General features: G+C 43.9%; 1 protein-coding gene across 2 annotated transcripts in view; it reads left to right on the top strand.

Moving 5' to 3' along the window:
- Positions 1-26,580, top strand: part of LOC128878708 (cGMP-dependent protein kinase, isozyme 2 forms cD4/T1/T3A/T3B) — a 43,343-nt gene extending 16,763 nt beyond the window's left edge. Inside the window, exons 2-10 of one of the 2 annotated variants that reach the window (XM_054127149.1) lie at positions 5,048-5,214; positions 22,137-22,356; positions 22,965-23,028; positions 23,119-23,291; positions 23,501-23,647; positions 24,249-24,695; positions 24,786-25,085; positions 25,197-25,259; positions 25,599-26,576. In XM_054127149.1, the coding sequence (XP_053983124.1) occupies positions 5,048-5,214; positions 22,137-22,356; positions 22,965-23,028; positions 23,119-23,291; positions 23,501-23,647; positions 24,249-24,695; positions 24,786-25,085; positions 25,197-25,259; positions 25,599-25,764 (1,747 nt within the window). In that variant the 3' untranslated portion in view covers positions 25,765-26,576. Of the gene's footprint in view, positions 1-5,047; positions 5,215-10,112; positions 11,389-22,136; positions 22,357-22,964; positions 23,029-23,118; positions 23,292-23,500; positions 23,648-24,248; positions 24,696-24,785; positions 25,086-25,196; positions 25,260-25,598 lie in introns of those variants that run through there. The other variant, XM_054127150.1, reaches the window with a different exon arrangement.
- Positions 26,581-26,754: the final 174 nt, after the last annotated feature.

Below are 26,754 nucleotides of genomic sequence, written 5' to 3'. Positions count from 1 at the left end.
ACGAGCCCTTTGGAGTTTTTACTTCCAAAAACATTCCTATTAAACCGACGACTATGTGTCGCAACTACCACGCGACTCGTCAGCAAAACGTGTACCGTCGTTCCTGTTATTTACAATTCTTCCACGTTTCTAGAGTCCTAGCTTTGGTCAACTCGGTCGAGTAAATTCGACAGGAAGACCGATGGGGTTTCCCCCCCCCCCCCCCGAGTATCCACTTTACGATTAAGACGACGGCGAGCATATAAATTACAACGCTGGGGAACCAAAACTGAAACAGACTGGGTCCTTTAAAAGCACTTTGTAATTCTGGATGAACGAAGACCAATTTATAAAACGTTCATAAACACGCGAATCACGTCATGAATACCGCGATGTACAGCGAAACGAACCTGTTAGGCTATCTTAAAGTTTTCGTCGTATTTTAGAATACTCGCAAGTTTCTACTGTCCTGCAGACTGATTTTGAGAGTTTCCAGTGTAACTAACGCGGTGACTTTCCAATCCTCTAAAGACTCGTTCTTGCGAGCCACTAATGCTCTTCTAGAGACTGGTTTTTTGCGAGCCACTGATGTTCCAGACACTACCATTGTTAAATTTCCCTAATCTCGGGAAAATGTCGTAGAATTACGAATCAAATTGCGTATGCACGGCCAAGGAGTTCCTCGAAGAGCAGATTCCTCGCTTAAGAAATTACTTCGCAGTTCCGCGGAGTATCTTTTGTCACGACGTCTCGGCCGTGCGAGGTTCATATTGTCCTACTAGTTTTGAAAGTTTCCAGTGTGACTAGCTTCGTTGCTTTCCAGTCTTTCGAAGACCAGTTTCTTGCGAGTCGATTCTGGAGTCTGGAACGTTCCAGTTCTCGAGAACGAACCATCCACCTTTCCTCTTTCGACCAATTCGTGAACGAAAAAATTGATACCGCTGGAAGTAGATAATTATCACCCAAGGAAGCATGAATCCAGTTGCTATGAGTTAACTACGAACATCGCGAAAGGGGGCCCGGTCTACTAGCGATTACCACTCTCTCTACCACAAAAACTCTACGCTTTCTACAGAGCACGCCAATTCGAACGAAAATGATAATGGAATCAATAGCAAACCACCGCGTTAAATTTTCAACGTAAGAAAACTGTTTAAAGCCCACTTTTGACACGTCAACTCGAATGCTCCGGAATGGTCGTGAGTTTAGAGGCTTTGCCACGGTTTAACGGCGTGTTAAGGAGTAGGCTCGGTGAAAGGGGACCTTTTTCGAAAGAAGTAGCAGCCAGCTCGTCTACTCGTCTGTTGACTCGCTCGGCTCTGGCTTCGAGGAAGCGTCGAGTCGCGATTATATCTCAAAAATAGATTGTGCGCGAACCCGTTGCTCGTTAGTCGTTGCCGCCCTACGCGAGCAAACGGCCTTCCGCTCCTCCCTCGAGGTCCTTTTCGATCAGTTCGACGGTGTACCTTTGAGGTGGTGGCTGTGCGCGATCCACGCGCTCCCACGAGTGATCCAGCGCCCAAACGCCAGTGGTGGTGGTTGGCTGCGTTCGATTTTTAACGATCAGTTCGACTGGCGACTCGGTTCGATGGTGCTTGTTCGTCGTTGCACGCGTGTTGGCGCGATTCGATCTCTTCGTTGAGTATCTTCGAAATAAACGAACTCTGGAGGAATCGACTTCGTCATGGGCAGTTACGAAAAATAATTTTGTGCGACCTTCTCGAATTTAGTTTCGGACGCTAAATGAAATTTCGTTGGGAACAGGCTGTATATCGTGGTTTGGACGTTTTCTTTGTGGTTTGCTCGGTTGGTGATCTGATTTGTTGATTTTTTTGGCTGGATTTTCTGGCTTCTTTGACATCTATTCTTCATTTGTCTATCGCTGAATAAGTGTATTCTTTATTAATTTAATTATTTGTTCTTTAATATTCTTGTGCTGTAATATAGAATAGAATAGAAAGAAGCGTAAGTTACAGTTGGAAGAATCTTAAACGAGCCTTCTTTCGATTTTTAAAAATGCAATCCGCGTCGTATCAACATCCCTGACTCCTCGTTTCGTTATTTATATCTACCGCGTATGTTTTCCGAGTAGCCTTTTAGACTGAATTTCGTTTAATTCGAGGAATGATCCCAGATATGGTTTCACCGAGCAAGGTTTGGTAAGGCGAACGGAACGTCTGCCACCGTCGAGTCCAACAACAAACCATTTGGCTTCGTTGCAGCTCATTAATTAATTTATTACTCGAAATTGATGTAATCTCGAATGCGACGCGCCGGGAGAAAGACGAATTAATATCAATTTATCTGTTCGTCGAAATGAATGGGACGTTATCCTAACCTACGTTTTGTTTTTCGTTGGTATACAGATCGCGTGTGAATCGCGTATTTAATTTATACTTGAAACGCAGAACGGACTGCGTATACATTCTTATATATACGACCGTCAATTTGATTTATTCGATAAAACTTACAAGTCCATCTTGCGTGGAAGTGTTAAACAATCGTCGATAATTAAGTTTCCATCGAGCTACGTGAAAATAAATTCGATTCGTTTCGCTTTCCATTAATTGTTGGACTCCTTTGTTCCAATTACGAGACCGCCTGTCGCCGAAGGCATCGATCATTACTATTCCACGGACATTTTCGAAAGTACCCTTGCTTCGTCCTAAGAACCCGAAGAATGCTCGATGTCTGAAATTGCTATTATGCAATCGCGGTACGTTGCATCCGAGTTAGACAAATCGCCGCAAAAAAAAAAGCATTAACAGCATCTCTCGTCTTCCTCCTCATTTTTTATCTTTCCTTTTCTATAGTTCTTCTCCTCGTGGTTTCTCTCTTGAGTTTGATACCTCAATGCACGATTTCATGACTTAAATCAGACCGAATCTCGCAAATCATCGAACTACTCGAAACCCGCAAAGTCGATCTTCGGAGGACATCGGTGTTTCCCAAAACAGGATATCTCGGTGTACGATACGCGGTCAGTGAAGGTAGTGGCGACGAAAGTAAAGATAAATCTAATCTAACCGCGAAGTGCAGAATCGAAGCATCATGGATTCGATACGAGACCTCAAGAGGCTCCTGTACGAGAGGACGGAGGCGCTGCGTCGTCGCGACGAGATCATCGATTTGCTGGAAAAGGCTGTCGAGGAACGTGACGTCACCATTCGTTACCTCCAGAACGAGATCGACAAATTCAGACAAATCGTCGATATCAGCCTCGCCTCTGGTGGAATCGGACCTGGCCACAGGTCCAAGAGGCAGGCCATATCCGCGGAACCGCTCTCTAAAGACACCAAAGTGATCGTCAAGTATTACAAGCCGCAAAGGTACATGGTTCCATCGCTGTAACTTGTTTAGCGAAGGTCCGAGGATACGACCACAGATATTCGGAGGCACAGTGTCTCCCTTGGATCCTAATCGTAATTTTCTTAGACGGGAGTAGACGTTGCATATTTTTTTTTTTTTTTTTTAAATGTAAAACAGTAAGCGTGGATGCATTTAATAATTGTTAGCAATTAAATTAGTATATGAATTCCATTAAACGGTAGTTCTAGGCACTTGGACGCCATTTTTCCTTTTTAATGATAAAGCAAAATAGAGAATAGTTGAGAGAATTTTGTTTAAATCGTCGAAGACGTTGTTGGCCAAAGCTATTGTATTCGCACGATCAGTTTTGATTTCGAGGCCAGCCGAAGAGATCAATGACTCGACGCAATCGTCATAGCTATTATTGAGAACGAAATTTTGTTCGTGGCTTGCGTAATCTGGAATCATGGTTTCGCCCATACAAATTACGTCGCCGCGAAACTACGTGACGAAGTGTTACGCTGGTCCTGTTTTCGATGCGAAACACGTGGGTTCGTTAACTTGCCCGTGTTATTTCTTAACCAACCTCTTTTATCGTCGAGCCTCCGCAGTCTATCGCAATTCTTCGATGCTCATTTTTCCTCCTACTTCTTGGACTCGATCGTGATTCCCTTTTAAAATTCAAAATTTAGGAAGAAAACGTACGGAACGTGGGATACCTGTAGAAAATAAATTATGGGACCAACAGGTGCTATAATCCGAATTGGAATGATTTCGTATCAAAATAAACGAGCTAACCAACTACTTTTCATAGGAATAATAATTTAAAAAAATGCTCGAATCGCCAAGAAGAAGAAGTACTTGGCGTGTCGATAATAATTATCAAAGTCTTTCGACCCGAATGGAAGAATTTCGCGATAAAGGTTTAGCCAACGTAGGCCATGCACTTGGTCGAGGTGTAGCACGTGGTATCGCGGAGCGTACACGTAACAGGTGCACCGCAATAAACGTAGTTCGGCGCTTTTGATGTTTCGCTCCGCGAATAAACACGAACGTTACCTTCGGGATATCAGCTGCACCGCAGTATCAAGAGTTCGGCGTGAGTTGTTGACGCCAAAATTACCATAAAAGTTCTTCGAATATGTTTCGTGGAATAACTATTATTACTTCTCGATATTACTATGAAATGCAATTCACAGCGTAGACTCAATTTGTAGGAATTCGGTATTCCTGATTTTTCCGAGGTATCTCGATAAACGTAGCAGAGCGATTTCTTTGATAAAAGCCATACGGTTCGGTTAGAAGAAAAAGAATATTTTGCACGAATAACTATCAAAGGACATAATAACAAAGTGGGGAGGGGCTCTCTCCGAAGTCGGCTGTTTTACATACCAATTTGTATGCCAATTTTGACAGAGAGTTTGTAACATGTGTCGTGCATTTTCCAAGATATTGTAACGTTTATTAGATAGCTTTAAACAGAACCGCTTTACTATTTTCTTTCGTGTAAGAGGTGCCATTTAAACCAAATATACCGACGGATATACAAAGTGATATCGGCCAGAATAAAAGTACGATTAGAACTTTCGATTTAACCTCTCGTTAACCTCGTTTCGCTTTATCCTTTCTCGTCCGAATTACTATTCATCGAGTAAACTAACGCGTAGACGGGAAATAATTTCTTATCGTAATTCGCAATTAATCGAACAATGGCTGGATCGAAACTTAGGTAAAAGGTCGACTTTTCTTTACGTTACAGGTCTCGCGACCTGATCAAGGCTGCCATTTTGGACAATGACTTCATGAAGAACCTGGAGCTGACGCAGATACGAGAAATCGTCGACTGCATGTACCCCGTGTCGTTTTCGGCTGGTTCGACCATCATACGCGAAGGGGATGTCGGGTCCATCGTCTACGTTATGGAGGGTGAGTCCGTTGAATTTAAAAAAAAAAAGAAAAAAACAAATAGAAAAGAAAAGAACTCTTAAGGATCGTTAACACAATTCCAATTTACGCGAGCCAATTTATTTACTTTCTGAATTGATATTCAGATGATCGATCCCTGATTTGATCCCTACTTCCCGCCAAAACGATTGAACCATAAATAATCGAGATCAAAAATATCCCACGGTCCTCTATACGATTCATTTTGCATTTGCTGGATCGACTCGCAGCGACGTCGAGACGTCATTAGATAAAACCGCGCGTGACCATAACTTTTCTAAATGACCGAGTTATAAATGGTACAGCCAGTCAGACTTTAATAGGCACATTGAGCGCATGGGCGGAAAATCGTCTCGACCAAAGAGGCTCTTGAGTGGCAGAATTGCAATGGCTTTTAATCTCGGTCGCGGTGTGTAATTGCAGTTGATTCACCAACCGTGGACGAAGGTCAGCCATTGTTTCGTGTACACGGACACGCGTATTAAAACGTCACGGCGTTCTAGGCTCGATGAATTTGAAAATTCGCCCGGTTACCCGGCCCGTGGCGCGAGTCGTGCGATAATACTCGCGGATACTCGTTTACAGACGGTGCTCTACTTACGATCGCTAGTCTCGACCGCGCGAAACTGGTACAGACTTCCTGTTAATGTCACGGAAACGCGTCAGATCGCGACGCGAGGTTTCCTGGAATGTTAGGAGGTCGAGATACCTTTGCTTCTCGCATTCGGAAATGAGAATCGAGATTTTTTTGTCGTGACAATAAGAGTTTGACTCGGTCACTCCGCGACTCCGTCTTTTGCCAGAGACTCGAACGCGTGGTACGCGCGGCAGTCGAACGATACCAACTCATCCGCGACTGACATTATCTAACGTCGAAGCGAGAACCACTGTCCTTTCTCTCGGAAGTTCGCGAACTGTAATAGCATAGCAATTAACGCATCAATTTAACGTAACATACGAGTAAACAGTTCTCGTATGTGAAATTTGTTCTATTGTTTGCAAATGTAAAACCATATACGGTACGAAAGTTTTATGTAGGCTTTCTAAATCGTATCGATGGTATCGCAAATAAACTACGTAATATTACTACAACTTTTACTACGACTCTAGATTTTCGACGATAGGAGCGAGCATTCAGACGATATAAATGAAAGAACGTATATTCTTCGGTATGGTTACGATAAAGTGGAATAGAGGTCTCGCGTGAATTGTTATAATTATTCGGGGAACGTTTTATCAATCGTGAAACGTGAAAAACCAATTTCGTAAGCGTAATCGTGATCGTGCTCCACTTTTGCTTGTGATGTTCTCGCTGGCGTGTCAGGCATTCGCGTAGTAATCTCTCGATCTTCTCACAATTAGGGTGTGTTATTACACCGCGATTTACGGAGAACAAACGAGTAAATTGTGGAAAAGATTGCCCGTGATCGTTACCCATTTCTCGCTGAACTGAGCAATTCCCAACCGTGACATAATAATTCGCTAATCTTTTATCTAAAAGTACGTATCGTACTTATATCGTACGCACTTTACAACAAGCACATTAGATTATTCACTTTCCTCGTGCAGCATTTGTTGTACATAATCCTATCGATTTTCAACACAGTTATAGGAAAACGAAGATAACGTCAATTGGTTCGACATAACGATACAAATCATTGCCGCTTTCAAATGTTCTTTCGCCCGATCCAATTTTCGAGAGCAATCTCGGAACAATTATTTCCGATAAATACCGAATGAAATGCTGCGTTATGATACTCCCAAAGTACCGAATTTCGTCAGTGGCTGATACACGAGTCCCACCGTGTATATACGTGGGAGTGGTTGCAGTTGGAAGGAAACTGAGAGTCACTGTCCTTTCTCTCGCTAGCAGGCAGTAGTAGAAGGGGAATGGCAGTCAGTGGGGAGGGAGTTTCTCGTGCACGGTCTTTGCGGGCGTACTTTTCACCAGTCGTGAACGCTGTCAGTGAGCGTCAGTCCCGAAGGAGTGGTCCTGGCCAGTGTCCTCGTTCGCGCGTTAGCCAGGATCCTTGCATTGTCCTTTGTGAGAAAATCAGTGGCTCCTGCTCGGTAGTCGCGTCGACTTCGGCTCCGCCGTTTCCGATCCGTTCGCGACCGTTCTCGATCAACGGAAGCGCCAATTAAACGCGAGTGTAAACGGAATTGGACCTCTCCCCTCCCACACCCCCATTGTTCGACAATTGGATCCATCGATCCTTCGCGTGGGCCGACCGACGCGATTCCACGGTCGATTATGACCGATGTCGACGAGTGGTGTGTCGCGATACAATGCGGAAATGAGGATCGGCTGACGGGAGTGTTTTCGCTCGGAAGCGTGGCAATGGAAACGTAAAGATTTTGATATCAGTAAAGAAGTTTGTACGTGGGAACAACGAGGACGACCCTCGAGAGGGAGTCTTCGCGGGGTATCGGAGCTCGTGTCTTTCGAGATCATCGGTGGAACGCGTCGATCGTTTGAGAATCGTTTCGAAACGGAACTTCGAAGCAATTTTTTGTTTCGTGCCACGTAAATGCGCGTAATTAAAATGTTATTTACTCCGGTCAGGATGCGTTACCATAAATAAAAGGAGATCCGAGCTGCGGTGGTTGACCTGAGCGTGTAACGAATTCTGATCTAAGAAATTGGAGACCCCGAGAAACGATAATTTTTTTGTTCGAACGAGCGATCCATAGAGTCGAATGATACGTAAAACGCGTAGAAATAATATGGGAATGGTAAACGTGGAAGGCATTCGCCGGACGGATCGAAGCTGACCGATGCAGAATGCATGGAAGCGTGCAGAAATAGAAGTTGCACTTTGCCAGGGGAATAACTGACCATTCTTTTGCAATAACGATCGCTGGAACGAAGTCTTGTACGAGCGCGGTGATCGGGAGATTCATATCGAGCCACGACTATAAATAAATACGTGATCGCTCACTGTTCTCTTTCGCGCGGGCCTGGAATTAGCTCGGCTGCTCTACTCGAAGGCCATTGTCTTTGGAATCGTTTCCGAGCGCGAACCGAGGGAATCCCTCGATCGACGTTGCTCCGACCACTGGGAAATCCCAATAACACGTGCTCGCTGCCGCGATTTGCGGCGTGGCCAAAATTCTTGAAGAAAAACGCCGAGTGATGGATTGAACCGCGGATATTTAGGTCGTTGGTTCAATTTAAGAGATATCGAAATAATCGAGAGGAGGCGCGCTTCTAGAAGCAAATTCTTCTGCAAATCTTGAGTTTTATCGAGCGAAAGATAAAAAAGGTCTGAACTGGTTATTTGTTTGATAAAGAGTACGAGCTTAGTAACGATGTATGAAATTACATTTCATGCTGGATAAGTGGATACGAGAGATAGATCTGAGACTCCGAGACTGTCCCAAGGCTGGACCCTCTGCTGGGACTGTTTATATTAACCCCCAGGGTGGCACAGCGCAGAGTCTAAGTCCGAGTTTCGAAGGACTTAATCTTAGAAGAGATTACGAGACGCGATGTCTATTACGGCATTTTTAAACGAGGTTCGTTATACCGCTAGCGAACGTTTGTAGGTCTTGCACGCCGCGTAAACCTTGGCCTCGTCGGGTCAACCCCGCGTCTATATCAGACTTACACAGTTCGAGTTTGCATAAATACTTTAAAAATGTCAATACAGTTAGGCTGGAAAGCTACTGTTCGACGACGTGTAGCCCGCGGCGAAATTGCTAAAGCCTTGCTCTCTGGCATGCGTAATATCCACCGCGATCAAGTTTTATTTCTATGGTAACGTCAAGGAAGTAAATGAAATTTAAATCGCACGCTTTCGTACATTGTTACGAACGAAAAGTATTCACATCAAATTTCTAATCGTGGCCCCTGAAAAATTGTCCAAAGATTCCCGGTCGGTTTAAAAAAGGTTTCGAAAGGTTCGACGCCGAAGCTACCTTAAGGTGCAATCTCACGATTAGTAATTATCAGATACGACTAACGGTTACTTGGTAATCAGTCGTAGATAAATTAGAAATTACCCATCGATGACTGGAGACTATAAATGTGATGTACGATCGCAGCAAACGTAACATACTATCACCGGTTGATCCGAGGATCTCGAACTATCTGAAATTAATCGTAGAGCCGGTCGATCTTTGCTAGGGAGTCGAGCGGAAGCGATCGCGATCGAACGGAGCTCTCATCGATCTTCTCGGTTGGACGACTGCCAGATCGTCGCGCGACAGGTCTCGAATTCCGCGTTCCCACGGTAAATCTCTTCGAGGCTCGAGAGGAGAACGACGGCGAGCATTTTTGATGAATTACGGAAGTTGACGCGCCGATCGTAACAATTAACGCGTTGCCAACCGATCGGCCCAGCGTTTCTACTCCACCAGGGATAATCGTATTAGATAAATCGAAATTGTCGACGATCGGAGTTAACATCAAACTTGAGTCAAACTTGAATCACGTTGATAATCTTATGTAAATTCTTCCAATCTGCCAACAAGCATCGTGAGATCTCTTGTTATTTACATTCGAAGAAAATAGTCCCGAGTACATTCCAGACCAGATTCGAGTACCATTCATCACGTGGTAACCCGTTGTAATAGAGTTTAATACTAAACCTACCGAGGTTTCATTTGCATTTATTTCTAATGTGATGAAACGCACGACCAGTCTTGAAGGCACACTTTTCAATCGAATACAAAAATGTTTCGCGTGATGCTAAATTGAATAATGCATGAAACAATTGTATACGATTTATATGTTGTATATAAGAACTGTATATAAAAGTTTGAAAACTGTCGTTTGACCGGTCGTGGTAGGTTTAGTGTTAACGGATCGTTAACGTTTCAGCCGCGAATAGTGACGAATTCCGAGAGTCTCGGGGTCAGTCGAGACCCCAGAAGCCCTCCCAGGGTTAACGAACGTCGCTCGCGACTCGTTCCCACCGCGAGTTATGTATCCGCGAGTGAAAAGCGTAGAAACCTACGGAAAGTGACCGCCACGACGAATCATGCCCAAGGTCGCTCCGCTGGATGAAAGTCCGCTGGGCATTGTCCTCGAGCAACCGTCTACCGTCGGTCTTTAGAGTTCCAAAGACTCCTATAGTCGAACGGGTGCAGAAGAAACGTGTGCGACGATCCGAGAAAAAGGTTGCGAACTCCTAGCAACGATAGAGCAAGTCTTTTCGCTGCGGGGTGCCGAAGACGCCAATGGTTTAAAGGATAGACTTCTAACGAAGACTTACAACGGAAAAGGTCACGACCTTCCAGCAACGACGGACCAACGGGTTATCGTTGGTCTTCTCGCTACAAAGTGCTAAAGACATCCACAGCTGAAAGGGTACAGACTCGAATATCTCGAAAGATACATAGTCGAAGACGGTCAACGAAAACATACCTCGCTACAAAGGTCACCAGCTAGCAGGATTTATAGAGCGAGGGGTCGATCGGCGGTCTTTCCACGGTTGACTGCCGGAGACTTCGATGCCTGCAAAGGAAACGCGGCAAGTGCAACTTTTGAAGGAAAACACTCGCAAGCTTCCAGCTTGACTTTCTACTCTCAGCCTCGGTAAAGCAAATTCCATCGTAACGCGTTAGATTGTCGAAGACACATCGTGCAACTATCGAAGAACACGGCAAGATCTCGAGCTCACGAGGGTTAAGTTAAAATACCTAAGATCCTCGCGCGAAAGCAGGCTTCTCAGGGATCTGATAAAGTTCCTCACCGAGCAAACAGCATGAAGGTGCGAAGTTACCCGGGTCGCGCGGTTCTGGAGGACCCGGAGCTCCTGTTGGACCCAGACGCGACTCGAGGAAGGGCGATGGAGCTTCTGTACGAGGCCAGCTGGCGCGAATGCGGAGTGAACTGGACGGGCAACGCGAGGGCCAAGGCCCCGTCCAGGGAGCAGGAAGAGAAGTGCAGGCAACCGTACGCGGAGGTGATCTCCCAACTGGAAGATGTTTTGGAGGGTGGCAGGGTCAGCTCGTCGAGGGACGGGACGGAGTCGAGGAGATCCAGCAGCGCTGGCACCACCGACAGCGAGTCAGAGGTGAATCAGACTGGCAATAATCAAGGTGGATTCCTTATACCGAGACCAAGGCTGATCGTACCGGTTCACACCTACGCCAGGAGACGACGAACCGGCGCCCCTCCGCCCACCAGGAGGCGACAAGCGCGAGAAGGTATTCAGAGATCTTGAGTAACTTTATCGATATTCGCTAGAACTCTTCATCGATGCAGCCCACGACTTTCGAACGTGCGGAGACAAACTGGTTTCGGTTGGTTCGTTGATACATTTGTCGCCATGTCACCCGAAAATGGATCACGGGACTTTTCGTTAACCCATTTGAATCGTAGATATTAGGTTGTCCCAAAAGTTTCTTCCATTTCATTCATAATACATACACGATATTTTATGTCTATTACATTATTTAATTGCATACGATTCACTTTGCCACATTACTGTTACAAACGTCTCTGGTATTAACGACTCAGAAATTAGGTTGTCTATTCATATAAACATTGCTAGACAAAATAACCGAATGGATGTCACGGAAGAAACTTTTGGGACAACCTAATATGTAGATATTTTGCCTGGCTACTATCACCAGAGCGCATAAGCTTGAATAAATTACATAATACTTTCGATATTGCCAAATGAATTTTTCGTTATAAATATGAATAAGCATATATATATATACACTTGGAAACATTAAACCTATCATTTAATTTAAATAAATTTCTCGAGTGTCCAAAGTAAAGTTGCTTGCATTCGTTCTCGAGCAAAATTAGCTCGAGATTGGCGCACCATATGTCTCGTTTACCTGTACACGTGACGTTTCACTTCCCGCGCGCGTTTAATACGCAAAAATACTTATTTACCCAACCGGATTGATCTTGGCTGGAATTAACTTCGCGTTGGCTCGGTCTCAAATTCTTTATTTTTCCCAAGGTTTGCGTTCGATGCACGAAACGCACCGAAACTGCGCTCCGTTCGATACGATCTGTCGTCGTCGGTCGGCAATCTGTATTCCAAAGTAGCCGTATAAACAAATCGTTTCGTATTGTCTCGTGTTTATATTCGGAACGCGTCGGTAGTTAAAATATCCGTCGAACTTGGAGTGCGATACCTACTTAGGTAGCATTGTCCTGACTGGAATGAATACCGTATCGATTCGACGACGCTTAAACTGTTCGATACTATCGATCGATCGACAGGAAATTCTCTGTGTGTTATTCGTATCGATCGAATTATCGTTTCCTCCGTCGTTTAGGTTAACAATTTTTATTTGAAGAATTTATCTCTTATTTTTTACTAGAAATTTGTACTCGGATAGGAATCCTCGTTTCTGGATACTGTAAAAAACTCGCGAGATTCTTTGCTTCCGTGAAAAGAGTCGAGGAAGTTGTCTAATCGTGGAATTAAGTACAATACACACGTAGGCAGCGAACGGCAATTAGATGGTACATCTATCCGCGGAGACTGGTTTCCAGCCACTCCTGGGGTCTGGATCCGGGTCGAATCACACTTATACGACTAACCTTTGTGGTGCTCAGGAAAAATTCGTCCTAGATTCGACTTAGAACACCCGAGTACTTTTCGATAATAATTTCTGTTATTAAAAGTGTATAAACAATATTATTCCATGTAAAACGAGGAGAGAGACTCTGATTCGAATCGAATATTACCAAGCGAACAAACCAAACTACTGAAAACTCGAGTATCCTTTCGTAACTTATTGTCTATCTAATCTGACCTATTATTCGGCGATCGTAAAAACTACATTTAGCTCGAACGTTTCTATCGCAACAGCGCATTACTCAATTTCTGTTAGTAATCGCGGTTGAGATGTTGACATCCATTTTTCTCTGTACCCTGCTGTAAGACTCCGAGACCCAACGATAAAATTAAATGCCGCGTACTTGGCGATAGCGCGAACCGAACTAACACAACGAATCGGTGAAATTTAACGTTTGCGGGCTTGCATGGGAAAAACGAATACTTTCAGTTTTCAGAAATGTTGCCTCCGCGTCGCCAGCCTATCGTTTCAAAGAAAAATCCGTGGAATGCAGAAGGTTAATACACCGCTCGTCGCATAAATTACAACAACAAGAGCCAGCTGAATGCGATTCCCATTCCGGTAGCTATTCTAAACAGAAAACGCGTGGGGGTTCCGATAAGTCGTACGAGATCTTAACTTTTTATTCGCGAAGCACGGAACACGGTTAGTCGTTAACACGGTTTCCACGTCGACTCCATTTCCCCACGAAAAACTTACACGCCAGTTTAACGCGGCTGGTTATTTTTATTCTCGAGAGTCGAATTTGTTATTCATGCGCTCTTCTGTTGAAACTTTCACGCTTTCCGAACGATGTTTTTCTCCGATTTTGCTATCGCACGATCGTTCGGGAGATTTGTAATTTTAATGTGACCGCGAAAGAAAGTTGCCGGTTGCGATTGCTTTTTTTTTTATTCGCGGTTACAGTTTTCGTCGACGCGTCAAATCAAATTTGTTCCGAGGCGTGATTTTAATTACGAAGAATCTCCGAGTGACGGCTCTCGCCTTGCAGCTTCCATTACGTGAGAAGATAGCTTTTGATATTTAGGTGAGCCACGTGTTACGCGAATATACTTTTTCCCACACGTGTCATATTTAGAGGAACGGATGGTTGGCTCGATTATAAGTTCTTTAAAAAATCTTAAGCGGAAGGATATCGCATCGACTCGGTTCCAAGAAGACGGAGAACTTGTATCGATTATAAATATTTGAAAGAATACTTCAGAAAATAGATGTATAAAGAACGTTAAGCCAAAGAACGTCGATCCGCTGAATACTAGAGAAAGAATCAAGTTGAAGATAACATCGACTCAGCCCCGGAAATACGAAAAACTTGCGGTCGCGTCGAGACCGCTGCTACGGCGAACACAATTCCGTTCCTCTTAATTAGTTTTTCGTTATCCTTGAAACACGGCCGTGGGACTTTCTCCGATGTCGCTCCCTGATTGCAAGAAATAACGGGGAGCTAGTGTCGCGGAGGAACGGATTACGGATCGAAGCTATCGAGACTCGATGTAACCGCGGCAGATCTCTCCAATTAGGGCTTTTATTTCGCGAGAACGTGGGAAACGTGATCGCTTCTGTCGATTGTATAATACTCGAAACGGGTCCCGTGACCAGCGTGCATCAAGTCCACGCCTTATTTATTAAAATTCAAAAACGAAGAGAATAGCTCCTCCTTTTAAATAACTGATCCACCATTTTTCGCAAGGAACTACGCCGTCATCGAAAGACCGTGCTCATCGATCCCGTAACGTCGCGTAGCGTGGCTACACGATTGAAAAAAGTCACGAGGCTTTTCCCGTTCGTCGAGCAAACGAACCAAAAGCAAAGAAAGACGATGGAAAAAGCTCTTCCGTCGTACCCTACACAACAGATTCGCGGTGTCTCCGTCCGCTAATGACGTCGTCGTTGCTAAAAACACGGATGTGTCGACCTAAATCGCGGTGGTCGTGCGTCGCGAGATAGAGAGAGGAAAAAAAAAGGACGCGGACGACGATCCGCTTTCGCAAAACTCGCTAATCAAGGTTCGTCCAACGATGACGTAAAAGATATTCCGTTCGACGCTCGACCACGCATTTTTTTTCCTTCGAGGAACTCTGTTCTCGGTTCTGTTGGCTGATAGAAGCCATCGTCGGTGAGCTAGGTCGACGATAACAGTCGCCTAGACCAAGTAAGCCGAGGAGTTCAGTTACGCGGTTCTCGAATAAAACCTCTCGAGGGGGGTATCGTATGCGAGGCGTAAACTCTTTGTTCTGTTACGTCGTCATGCTAGGCTGTCTGTCGCTGTTTGCATACACGGTGTACCCTTTGGATCCCGTAGAATCGATGCTCGAATCTGTCGATGATCGACGAGTAGTCGGAACGCGACTATTCCTTCGCGTATGTAGGTGGTTTCGCTTTACCAAGTTTCGCTTCGTGTAGCTTTGCTTTACGTTGGCTTGCTTTACGTAGTTTCGCTTTACGTACTTCTGCTTTACGTGGTCTCGCTTCACGTACTCCTGCTTCGTGTAGCTTTACTTTACGTTGGCTTGCTTTATGTAATTTCGCTTTCCATAACTTCGCTTTACGTACTTCTGCTTCGTGTAGCTTTGCTTTACGTTGCTTTGCTTTACGTTGCTTTGCTTTACGTTGCTTTGCGTTACGTAGTTTCGCTTTACGTCTTGCCTCCTGTAAAGCCTGCACAAAAAATCAACGAGCACCCGGTATAAATCATCGTGCACAACGCACACAAACTGGGCATACCTCGAAGAAGTATGTCTTCCTCTTTTTGCTGTTAGTTTCGCTCGTTTGAGGGGTACGTCGGGTCAGGTATAGCGGGTGGGCCTCTTTGTTCGCGGCCCGTGCCTTTAAAGCACCAGGGAGCACCTGTCCCGATGTTCAAGGATTTCTTTACCGCGAAAATCTGTATCGTTAAACGCGTCTATCGGGAAAGAGTACAACAACGGTCCGTAGGATAGCGAGTAACGCGCGTCGACCAGGATAGAATTGCAATAGTAGACAGACGCGTAAGAAAAGGAGGCTTGAAATTCAATAGCGCGGTGAGAGGGTGCAGACAGATTTAGACAGAACCAAGCGGTTGCAGCATTCTCGGTATGCGAAGATAAATTGGAGAGGAGTAAACGAAACAAGTAGATAGAAGTCTTTGAGCGAGTGACCGTGTTAACAAGGCAGCGCGGATGAAGTATCCATCTGTGCCGCATAATTCGGTCGGACGATAGAATAGCAAGATCCAGGAGACGATGTTTGAATACATCGAGTACGAGGGAAAGGACAGAAGCTATAAATTACATCGCAATTTACGGTGCAATAGCTGAAAGGATTGTTTAACCGTTAAACGTTATCTGAATTTTTCCCCTCTTTATTTAAAAAAATGGTTGCAATAGTTCTGTAATTAAACGCAGGCGTCTACGACTCCGAATGGTCTCCCGTGCATCTAGCTCGCGCACCGCGCGGCGAATCGCGACAGGAAGTCACGTGCAACTCGGTTTAAAGTTCTGAAAGCATTTCGTTGCCCAATGGATCGTTTGCAAAACAAACGTTGAGTCAGATATCATAACATTTTCTTGTTTCTTATGTTGCGATGGCCGAGAAGCGAGCTACGTGCCTCGATCGCGAATACACGACTCAAAACAATCGGTATATACATATGTACATCGTTCATTTTCTTTCAAGCTGAACGACCGATCACGCGGATAAATGCGCTCTTCGAGGCTGCTCGCGATTACACGCTGGCTTGCGTAATTTCGATAGAAAGTTACGCTCTTGTTTCGCGGGCTAAATGCATCGGTAATCGGAGTGGTATAAAAAAAGCAGCTGAATCGCCACTTTCTACGGCGTGCGTATGCACACTTGCTGCACAGTCGTAAATCGAAGTACGAAGCGGAAACGAGAACGAAAACGTTGAGTTCGGAGATGGAAGAAAATTTGTGTTTAGATAAAAATTGAAGTAGGGGGAATGTAAAAATAAAATGTAAATGTAAAGGATCGGTTAGGCTACCCTATTAAAATCGTACGATCTCTCCCTGTACGGAGATTTCAACGCTCGATCGCGGCGGTATACTAAATCAATCGCTCTTCTTGCGATCGTGTACAATGCGAGGCTCTGCGAGCAAGTTACAAATGTCACTACGAATGTCACGTACGTGTACGAGAATCACGCGGAATTCCATGGTTCTTTTTTCTTTCGTAATCCACGACTCGTGACCGGGTAACGTTATTCCGTTAGTCGCGTAATTGTGCTCGCTTTCCAAAGTTTATCGTGTTTCGCGCGGGGGGAAAATGAGAAAGCGTCGAATTGGCACTTGGTATGATTTTTTTTTTTCCTTAAAAAACAAGAACAACTGGAAAAGTGCACTTATGGCTCTTCCGATATAGTTCCGTCGCGTCGAATGAAAGTAGACTTTCCAAACAGAACTAAAATTGTTCTCGCGCTCTACAAACAACCTATACTTGCCATCTACGAGGCGAATCTTTTCGAACGTACGTTTCATTGCGATTCATTCGTAAAGATTCGCAACTATGTCACGCCTCCGAAGGACCGTAGCCTTTGTAGAATTTGCAAAGCATCGATTAAAATTGCGAGGAAAGTGTTGAAACCGGATAAGAATTCCTGCATCGAAGGTCACCGCGTTAAACGGAGGCAGAATCGTACACCGCGAAGCGTTAGCAAGCGTGTAATCGTGTCAGGAGCGTTACGAAACGCGATAGCGGATGTGTACGAAACGATGATTGTTCGAGTGGTCCGCCTTTCGAGACAGTCGCACTCGTTAACCGTCTTCGCCTACTTGGATCTCCTAATTGCTGGTTTTAATCCGAACCGAATTAATCCGTTCGCGCCTAATCTTTCGTACCCGAGAACAACGATCGATTCTTTCCGCCACGAATCTATTCTTCGATTGTTTCAACTCTAACTTCGTTCGACGAGTACACCGGTAGGTTGTCTCTGTAAAAACAAAACCCAAGCCGCGTTTCGTACGTGGGCGAGTTAATCGTTTCACCGAAAGCAACTTCGATTCATATTTAGATGAGAATGCTAATGGCTCGCGAATTAGAAACGAAAGGGAACCGTGGGGTAACTTATTCAAATGAATAAATTATCGTTCGGGCATTAGTATTCCGCGTTACAGTATCGCGTTACGCGCGCAACACCTTCATAGATTTTCAATCTCCATCCTTTTTACGAAACCCTCGAGATTTTACTTTGAAAGTATGCTAATGAGAACGAGAGAGGATCTTAATCCTCGGATTTCAATTGTTTTGGATCTAATCAAACTTCCCTCGGCCAATTACGTATTCAACGTGGATGTACGATGCGCGCGATCCGAAAAGAGTTCGCCGGACTTGGTTGCCTTTGAAATGAAAATAAAAAATAAGCGCCAAGTTCGTTGAATCGTTATTAAACCAGACGCTTGATCCTTGCTTGTAATTCCTACTGATATCTATTTCGATCCTTCTTAGAGATTCTTTCGGATCGCCTTTGACCGATAATAACAGAACATCTATTTTCTAGAAGTGACATTGATGTATTACAGCTACCCGAAATAAATCACTCCAAAACACTTTCTATTTCCGCTCGGTCTTTGTTCCCACAGCGAAGCACGGAATGGAGAAAACGAGACTTCGTTGCACCTGAAGGTTAAACGTTCATCCACGATGAAAGCACGCGTTTCGATAAAAATTCCTCGCGTGACGGATGCTCGAGAAAGTTATTTCCTCGTAAGCTATAAATAACGATGGCGAGGAGCGTCTCGAAGGACAAGGTTTCCGTTCCCCTGGCGAACAACACAAAGTGGCTATAAGCCGCTTTCTAATTATGCGCCTCCAAATACATTTTATTAAACCACTCGTAGCGATCGTCGCTTCTAAACAAACAAATACCGTGCAAGCTGCATTTCACCTGACCATGCAACTCATGGAATTCGAAATAAATCCTATATCGTGTAGATTCGAATGCGATACTACATTACATACACTTAAAAGAAATTCTATATAATGTAAATTCGAAGAAGAAATTTAAAAGAATCTCTCTTTAGCGAGCACCTGTATCTATGTTCTTTCAACTTAGCTCGATGTTATTAACATCGCACGTCACAGTCGTGAAACTAAACGAATGTCGGTCCCGTTCCTGAACGACCCTGACTTCAGGATTCGAAAGATTCCGAAGGCCGGCAAGTTCGACCAAAGCGTGAAAATAAAGAAGCTCCGTGCCAGAAATCGTTTCCTTAGAACGGAGAACACCGTAGAATTTAATTTCAAACTCGGCAGAGACGGAAAGAAATTGATTGGCAAAGAAATGTTACAGTGATCCCTCCTTAAGTTTGAGCGAATTTGAAGGGTACCAGTGATCGCATTGATTCGAAACCGGTTCGTAGTCGCTTTGTATGACTCGTTCTTGACAGGATACACGTACCTATATACGCGAGGAAGTGAAAGCACCGTTCACGGGACAATACGACCGTGGACTGTCCCCTTCTCTCGGTTCCCCGCGACTAAAATATCTGCATACTGACGAATCATCGACGTCCGTGGTGGCGAAAAAGATCAACCGCGGCGGTCTTGCGTAACGAGACCCCGCGGTGTTTCGTTACGATCTTCGACCGTTTCATGGACGTTCTTTCGCGTTAGATGAATAATTAGACTCGCGAAACCGCCATCAGCCGCGCTATCATTAGCCTATCCGGCGGGGATTTATCGTAACGTTACTTACCGCGATGAAGAGCATCGAGGCGCAGACTGGCCTTGCAATCGAACTGGGCTGCGAGTACAGGGATGATCCCTCGAGTTGTCGCCTGCAGGGAAAGTGTCTGGCGCTGTTACAGGATCCTGATTTCTTTGCGGAGACCTGAGGGATCGAATAGAAAAATCGGAGGAATTTTGTATTTTTATCGCTTGACAACTTTCAACGATCACGTTTAATTCATTGCGTAGGTTTTAACATGGCTTTAAAATTAAAGCATACCAAACTGGACTATTATTAACTAAACCGACTAAAAGGATTGACTCGATGGCGTTTGAATTAGCTAAATCTTTGAGTTATTTCCTCCGCTGCGCGTTCATTTAATTTCATTTCATTTCCTCTTCCCTTCCGCTCGGTATCACGTCATCGCCCGGCGAAGTGAATTGTCTTTGACGATCTAAATTACACCGAACCAGCTGTAAATCAAGAACATATTTCAAGGAAGACAAGAGAACGAGGAGATCCTGTGCTCAGAGGAGGCGGCTTGTTTGGCCTCGTTTAATCGAGAGGAGCACGCCTCCGCGACTGATATTACGATACGACGCGCTCGATGCAAAAACGGAATTAACTTACGAGAGCTTGTCGAACCTTGCAGAATCGAAGCTTTTTTGTCCTCTAAAAGTCTCGAAATTACGTGCGGTTAATTCTATTAATAGCAATAGTAAATATGTGTAAACCTGTTATACAAATATGTATATAAATCGAATGCCATTAGATCAATGAATCGTGTCTATGAAATTATTATAACGTGATGCCGATTTATTTATTTATTTTCAAAGAGATGAAACGTGTCGCCTCTGCATCGCTCCGGGTCCAATAAAGCTTCATTTAATTATTTATAGCTCTCGTGGCAAGCTTCGATCGTTTTCATTAAGAATTATCATCGTCCCTGTCCAAAGCTATTTATGCGCTCGTCTCGCGTTATTTCCAGGAAACGTACCGTGGATCTAACGAACGAGAATGATGTCGATTCATTTGCCAGCGCGAGCATCGCCGCGAGCGAATATCGTTTCTCAGAAGTCCTGCACGACAACACGGTCATGCCCATCCGTTAATCGATTCTTAGATTTTCTCGATGCACGCTCGCGATGCACTTTCTACTTTGTGTATGGATTCTCGTGACATAGAAAGCTCGGGTGAAAATTACTTTTCTATGCTACGAATCCCTCGCGAGCCTAACTCGGACTTGCGCAATCAACGGCTCGTTAGTACGTTCGCGTTGCTCAGAAATTTCCATTTCGTTGAGTTCATCGCGAACAAAAAGGTACGAATGTAATTTCAGGGGCGATTTTGGCTCGCGAGTCATAGGAATTTTTTTAACGCAAGTATTTGAATCTGAAGAAAACGGGAAAAGTCTCGCGCGCACCACGCGGCTCTTACGCCATACATTCACTGGAAGACGCATAACAACTGGTCTGATAGTGGATTAAATAACAACTTCGCGTTCCCTAAACGCACCTAAACAGAAATGGTATTACGCGGCACAAACTTTCGACTTGTTTACCGTAATTAACCGCGATATAAATAGCTTAATCAAAGGAATAAAAACGTGGGCGAAACCTAATACAATGCACGTACGTTAACCGTAAGCGGGCAGAAAACTGCACAGGTACCGGATGCGTTTCATGAATAGGCCCATTGTGCAGAAGGGATTGGGTCTGAGATAACCGCGTACGTTCCATCCGGTCCACATACACTTTAGTTACCTGAAAAAAAAAAAAAAAAAGAAATGTTGATTATTGCGAGACGGTAATTCTTGCACGACGATGTGTGACGCAAGTTCCTCGAACCTGACAGCTACGAAATTATAGTAAAAGCACCAGTGGTTAGCTCCCTGTTGCGTAGCGTTGACCCATCCGGAAACCCATTCCTTTATAAATGACGAAGAAATTTCGCAAGATATTTTACGGGATTGTACCAGCAATTTTGTACGAAATTTTATAGAAAATGTTTAAAGAAATTGGTTGGGAAATTCTAGATTAGAAACTTTAGGTTTGGAGCAGCCTATGAGACTGTAGATTTTGTACGATTTTACGAGAATTTATGTAAAGAATTTTGTGCAATTGTACAGGTTCGTAAAAAATTCTACAAGAAATTTCATGAGCATCGGAAATATTATAAAACTGTACAAGATACTATGTATGACTTCATTAGCATCGAACAAAAATTCTGTGACTCGAGTAGGTTTTCTAGATAAATATCACGTTGCAGTATCCACAATCTTACGTACAGACAACCGCGTTGACCTAATTCGTTATCATAGAAATGTCAGTGGTCCTTCGACTTCGCGAGTCGTTGGACCTGTAACCAGATTGAACAAATCAAAAAAGACGCATGAACGTCTAAACGTAATCTGCAAGTTCCTTGGCGCGTAACGGCCCAGCTGATATCGCTAACTTATAATAAATGCCCGAATGACGAGTAAATGGCACGTTTTACGATCCTAGGGGTGTAAATCCAGAAATATAAAAAAAAAACTGAGCCGAGACATTACTTCGTTCCGATATTTTGTAAAGGTAGAATTTGTCTTCGTGAAAGGATCAATTGGATGCGAAAGATCGACGTTAAGCCAACCTCAAATTTTTCTTTTGTATTCGCGATGTAAACATTAATTGGTAATTGGTATTCGCAGAGGGGAAAGTGGAGGTGTCGCGGGATGGAAAGTATATGAGTACTCTGGCGCCTGGAAAGGTACTTGGCGAGTTGGCAATTCTTTACAACTGCAAGAGAACAGCGACGATAACAGCGGCTACCGATTGCCAATTATGGGCCATCGACCGACAATGCTTCCAAACCATTATGATGAGGACTGGCCTCTCGAGGCAGGCCGAGTACACCGACTTCTTAAAGAGGTAAAGCGATCTGCATTCGATAATTCTAAATTAACCAAAAATAATCAGCGTAGAAGCACGATTAAAATGTTCCCTCGTCGAGAGGGAATCTCTCTCAATCTAGAAAGCTAAAATCGAGAGCGCATATATATCCTGAGTCGATAGTTACCATCGAACACCGAATTAAAATGTTTGATTTAATCTCGTTTGTAAATGTCTAATCAAGCAACGTTTTACGCTGGATTTTTAAATTACGTAGCTTCGGCGCTTAAACGATCCGTAGAAAATAAAATGGCGAGAAGAGCAATTCGGTAAATTAGACCTCGTCCAGTGGGCTGCTGTACTCTCATAATTGATAGGTTGAAGTTAATTTGACCTTTTAAAAAGTGAGCGGAATATTTCATCTCGATAAATTGTACGTAATCGCACTTTAATTAATGCTGAAGTAACTTGTTGCGAAACACAGAACTTCGACATCGGTTGTCACCCGGCGAGACATCCGACCACTATAATCAAACAGACACGACATTTTAGAATGCATTCTGGATTCTCGCGGTTCCACTCTGGTTACGTTGATAATCGAGTTTACGTTAATTATCGCTACAATTTCAATTTGTCTTTCGTTTCAGCGTTCCTATCTTCAAAAATTTGCCCGAGGAGACGTTAATCAAAATTTCGGACGTCCTGGAAGAGGTAAAAATCGTTGGAATAGTATTATTCGATTATTGTCTCGAGTTGCCAATAATTTACAAGTGTATCAGCGTTCGCATGTATTGTTTTTAGACGTTCTACAACAACGGGGATTATATAATCAGACAAGGAGCAAGGGGCGACACATTTTTCATAATAAGCAGAGGACAAGTGCGCGTGACGATAAAGCAACCCGACTCACCGGAAGACAAGTACATCAGGACGTTAGGCAAGGGTGATTTCTTCGGCGAAAAGGCTCTTCAAGGGTAAATTTACTACTACACCTACAATTAAGAAGCTTTGTAACTCCTTGGTGGTGTCCTTTAGCGAGATCTTGACGAATGAGTGCTGTATTCGCAATGTCGAAAGACACCCGTTGCTAGGAAATACTCTATTCGTGTAACAGAGGCCACCGATACAAGAAACCGTATCGTACGATGTACAATTTCTAGTAAAATGAACTTTTTGTTCGCAGAGACGATCTCAGGACGGCGAACATAATCGCCGACGACCTGGAAGGTGTGAGCTGCCTGGTAATTGACCGTGAAACGTTCAATCAGCTTATCTCGTCCTTGGACGAAATTCGCACACGGTACAAGGACGAACAAGCCGAGGGCAGAAGGTGAGAGCGCCGTCTCCTTAATCTACGAATCATAATTCCAGAACACGTCTGGCAACAACATCCACTAACCACGTTGACTCTCATTAACGCTAATTATAACCGAGCGCCATGAATGGTTTGTTAAATCCCCCGTGTGTGTTGTGTTTCACGCTTACCACTAGGATGGAAGAATAGAACGCACGATCTCTGAGTAAGTTACGTGTTACGGTACAGCCACGATAATGGTACCGGCAATTAAGTTAACGTTTCGCTTTTTATGAAACGTGCGTTGCCGTTTGCGTTAAACTCGTCTTCTGCGAACGAGCCGCAACGTTGCACGCGCACGGGACGAAAGGGAAGAAGGAGACTCCTTCGAGGATCATTAAATTTCAATGAGGAAGCGTTACGAGTATAAAAACAATATCGTCCGTTCGTCAGTCTCGACGTTAGCTTTATTTATTGTAACGCTTAGGATCATTCTTTAGACCTACGATTATTCTAGTTAAATTTTAAGTTGCCGTGGCTCAGAGAAAAATACCAAATTTGTATTTTTACGTTATTCTTATAAACGAGATAGACGCGAAGCCAACAAACTGACGATCGTAATAATATTTGAACGCAGATTGAACGAGGAATTCAGAGACCTAAAGCTTCAAGATCTACGACCGCTGACCACCCTGGGCGTGGGCGGTTTCGGAAGAGTCGAATTAGTTCAAATAGCCGGCGACAGCACGAGATCCTTCGCTCTGAAGCAAATGAAGAAAGCCCAGATCGTCGAGACCCGACAGCAACAGCATATAATGTCCGAGAAGAGAATTATGGGCGAAGCCGATTGCGACTTCATCGTGAAACTGTTCAAGACCTTCAAGGACAGGAAGTACCTTTACATGCTGATGGAAGCCTGTTTAGGTGGCGAATTGTGGACCGTGCTCAGAGATAAAGGGCATTTCGACGACAGTACTACGCGATTTTACACCGCCTGCGTTGTCGAAGCGTTCGATTATCTGCACTCTAGAAACATCATCTATAGAGATCTAAAACCAGAGAATCTTCTTTTGGACAGCCAAGGGTAAGTCTCTGGTAAAAAGCAGGCTTATCTTACAGTTGCAGTTCGACACGCTGAATAGCATGCTATACGATAACTCTTATTTCATTTCAGATACGTGAAACTCGTAGACTTTGGCTTCGCCAAGCGTTTGGACCACGGAAGAAAAACGTGGACCTTCTGTGGAACTCCTGAATATGTTGCGCCAGAAGTTATTTTGAATAAAGGACACGACATCAGCGCTGATTATTGGTCTCTCGGTGTTCTTATGTTTGAACTTCTTACGGGCACACCGCCATTCGCTGGAGGCGATCCAATGAAAACTTATAATATTATCCTGAAAGGAATCGATGCTATAGAGTTCCCAAGGTCTATCACGCGAAATGCGACTGCTTTGATTAAAAAACTTTGCAGGTAAGGGCTGATATCTGCTACGTGACAGTTGAACGACTTCGAGCTAGTTTAAAGTATGAAACGACGTTGCTATCAAAGTATTTATCTATATCTTGATGTATTTCTTTAAAGGGACAATGCGGCAGAGCGTCTCGGTTACCAGAAAGGTGGCATTAGCGAAATACAAAAACACAAGTACGTATACCAAGTATTAATTTAGGGTGCGCAGGACCCAGAGCCAAACTCAGAGAGGGCGATACAAAAATTGCAGGAGAGACGAGGACAGGGCGATACAAAAATTGCAGGAGAGACGAGGACAGGGCGATTAGGCTAGCATGATTTTTTTCCAGGATATTGAAGCAAAGAAGCAATATTTTCTAATCATTCTGGTTTTAATATATTCGAGTCCTCGTCTCTCCTGCAATTTTTGTATCGCCCTCTCTGTCCTTGTCCCGGAGTTTGGCTCTGGCTCCTGCACACCCTTAACCGAAACTAAGAAAGGGTAGTTTCTTAACAATTATTTTACCTACGCAGGTGGTTCGACGGATTTAACTGGGAAGGCCTAAGAGCGAGAACCCTCGAACCTCCGATCATGCCACGCGTTCAAAGTGCCATAGATACCACAAACTTTGACGAATATCCAGCAGACTCCGATCCACCGCCACCAGACGACGTATCCGGATGGGACAATGACTTCTAACAACGACTTTCTGCCTAACAAAATCGTTACTTTTCAAAGAAAGTTAAAGAAATTCGATTCATATTCGGAGGAACTCGAGATAATCAAACGATCACTGGAACACGTGACTGTCCATCACCTGCATTTATTCTGCAAGCTAATACCATGTGATGTGTAGATATAATAGCCTAAAAGTAACGCTGAGGATGAACAAACGGGCTTGTGATAAAGAATTAGACCGTCGAAAGATCGCGTTGTCGAGGTCCTGCGACTTCTGTTGCATCGCGTAGAGATCCATTCGAAAGCAACAAATAGAATGCTTTTCTATCGCTCGCTATCTAGAAGGAAACAGGAATTTTCACGACGGCGGCCTGTACAGCCTGTCGAGTCGACACACTTCGAATTTTGAGAAATTCTTTCTCTAAATGGAATTAGAATTGAACGCATCATCTCAAGACGCGCGCGCGAATGCGTCAAGTGCCATACCTAACAGAGGTAAAGTCGGAATCAGATTTCGGATATATATCGTATTGTGCGAGCAACGCCTCCACGCGGATCATGCACGAAATGTAGTTAGCTCAACCGGAAGAGACTTCTTGCCATCACACTCGCAAAGTATGCACACAATTTCGCGAAAACGAACTACGTCAGATTCTTCGCGTCCGGTTCATTGTTGTTTGAATCACTTTATAGTTTATTGTAATAATCCTATTTTAATTAATTACGCGAAAAAGTGACCCTTGTAAATAATTGATTATAAATAAATATTAGATACAGTCCAATGTATATCGATATTAAATAAAGTTTTATTAATGCTAACTAATTAGAATTAAAATTGTTTCGTGTTAATATATATGCAAATACAGATGTTTGGAATTTATTATTTCATGATTACCCTTGTAATATTACTATTGAAACGAACATACAGATAAATATGATCGACTAAATATTTACCGATATCACTAATAAAATGTCGACGGCAAAGCTACCGAACGAGTAGATTTGTTTTAG

This window comes from Hylaeus volcanicus, chromosome 6, assembly GCF_026283585.1.
Source record: "Hylaeus volcanicus isolate JK05 chromosome 6, UHH_iyHylVolc1.0_haploid, whole genome shotgun sequence".
NCBI lineage: Eukaryota > Metazoa > Arthropoda > Insecta > Hymenoptera > Colletidae > Hylaeus > Hylaeus volcanicus.
Note: the sequence above shows the minus strand (reverse complement) of the source record. Positions and strands in the feature narration are given on the sequence as shown.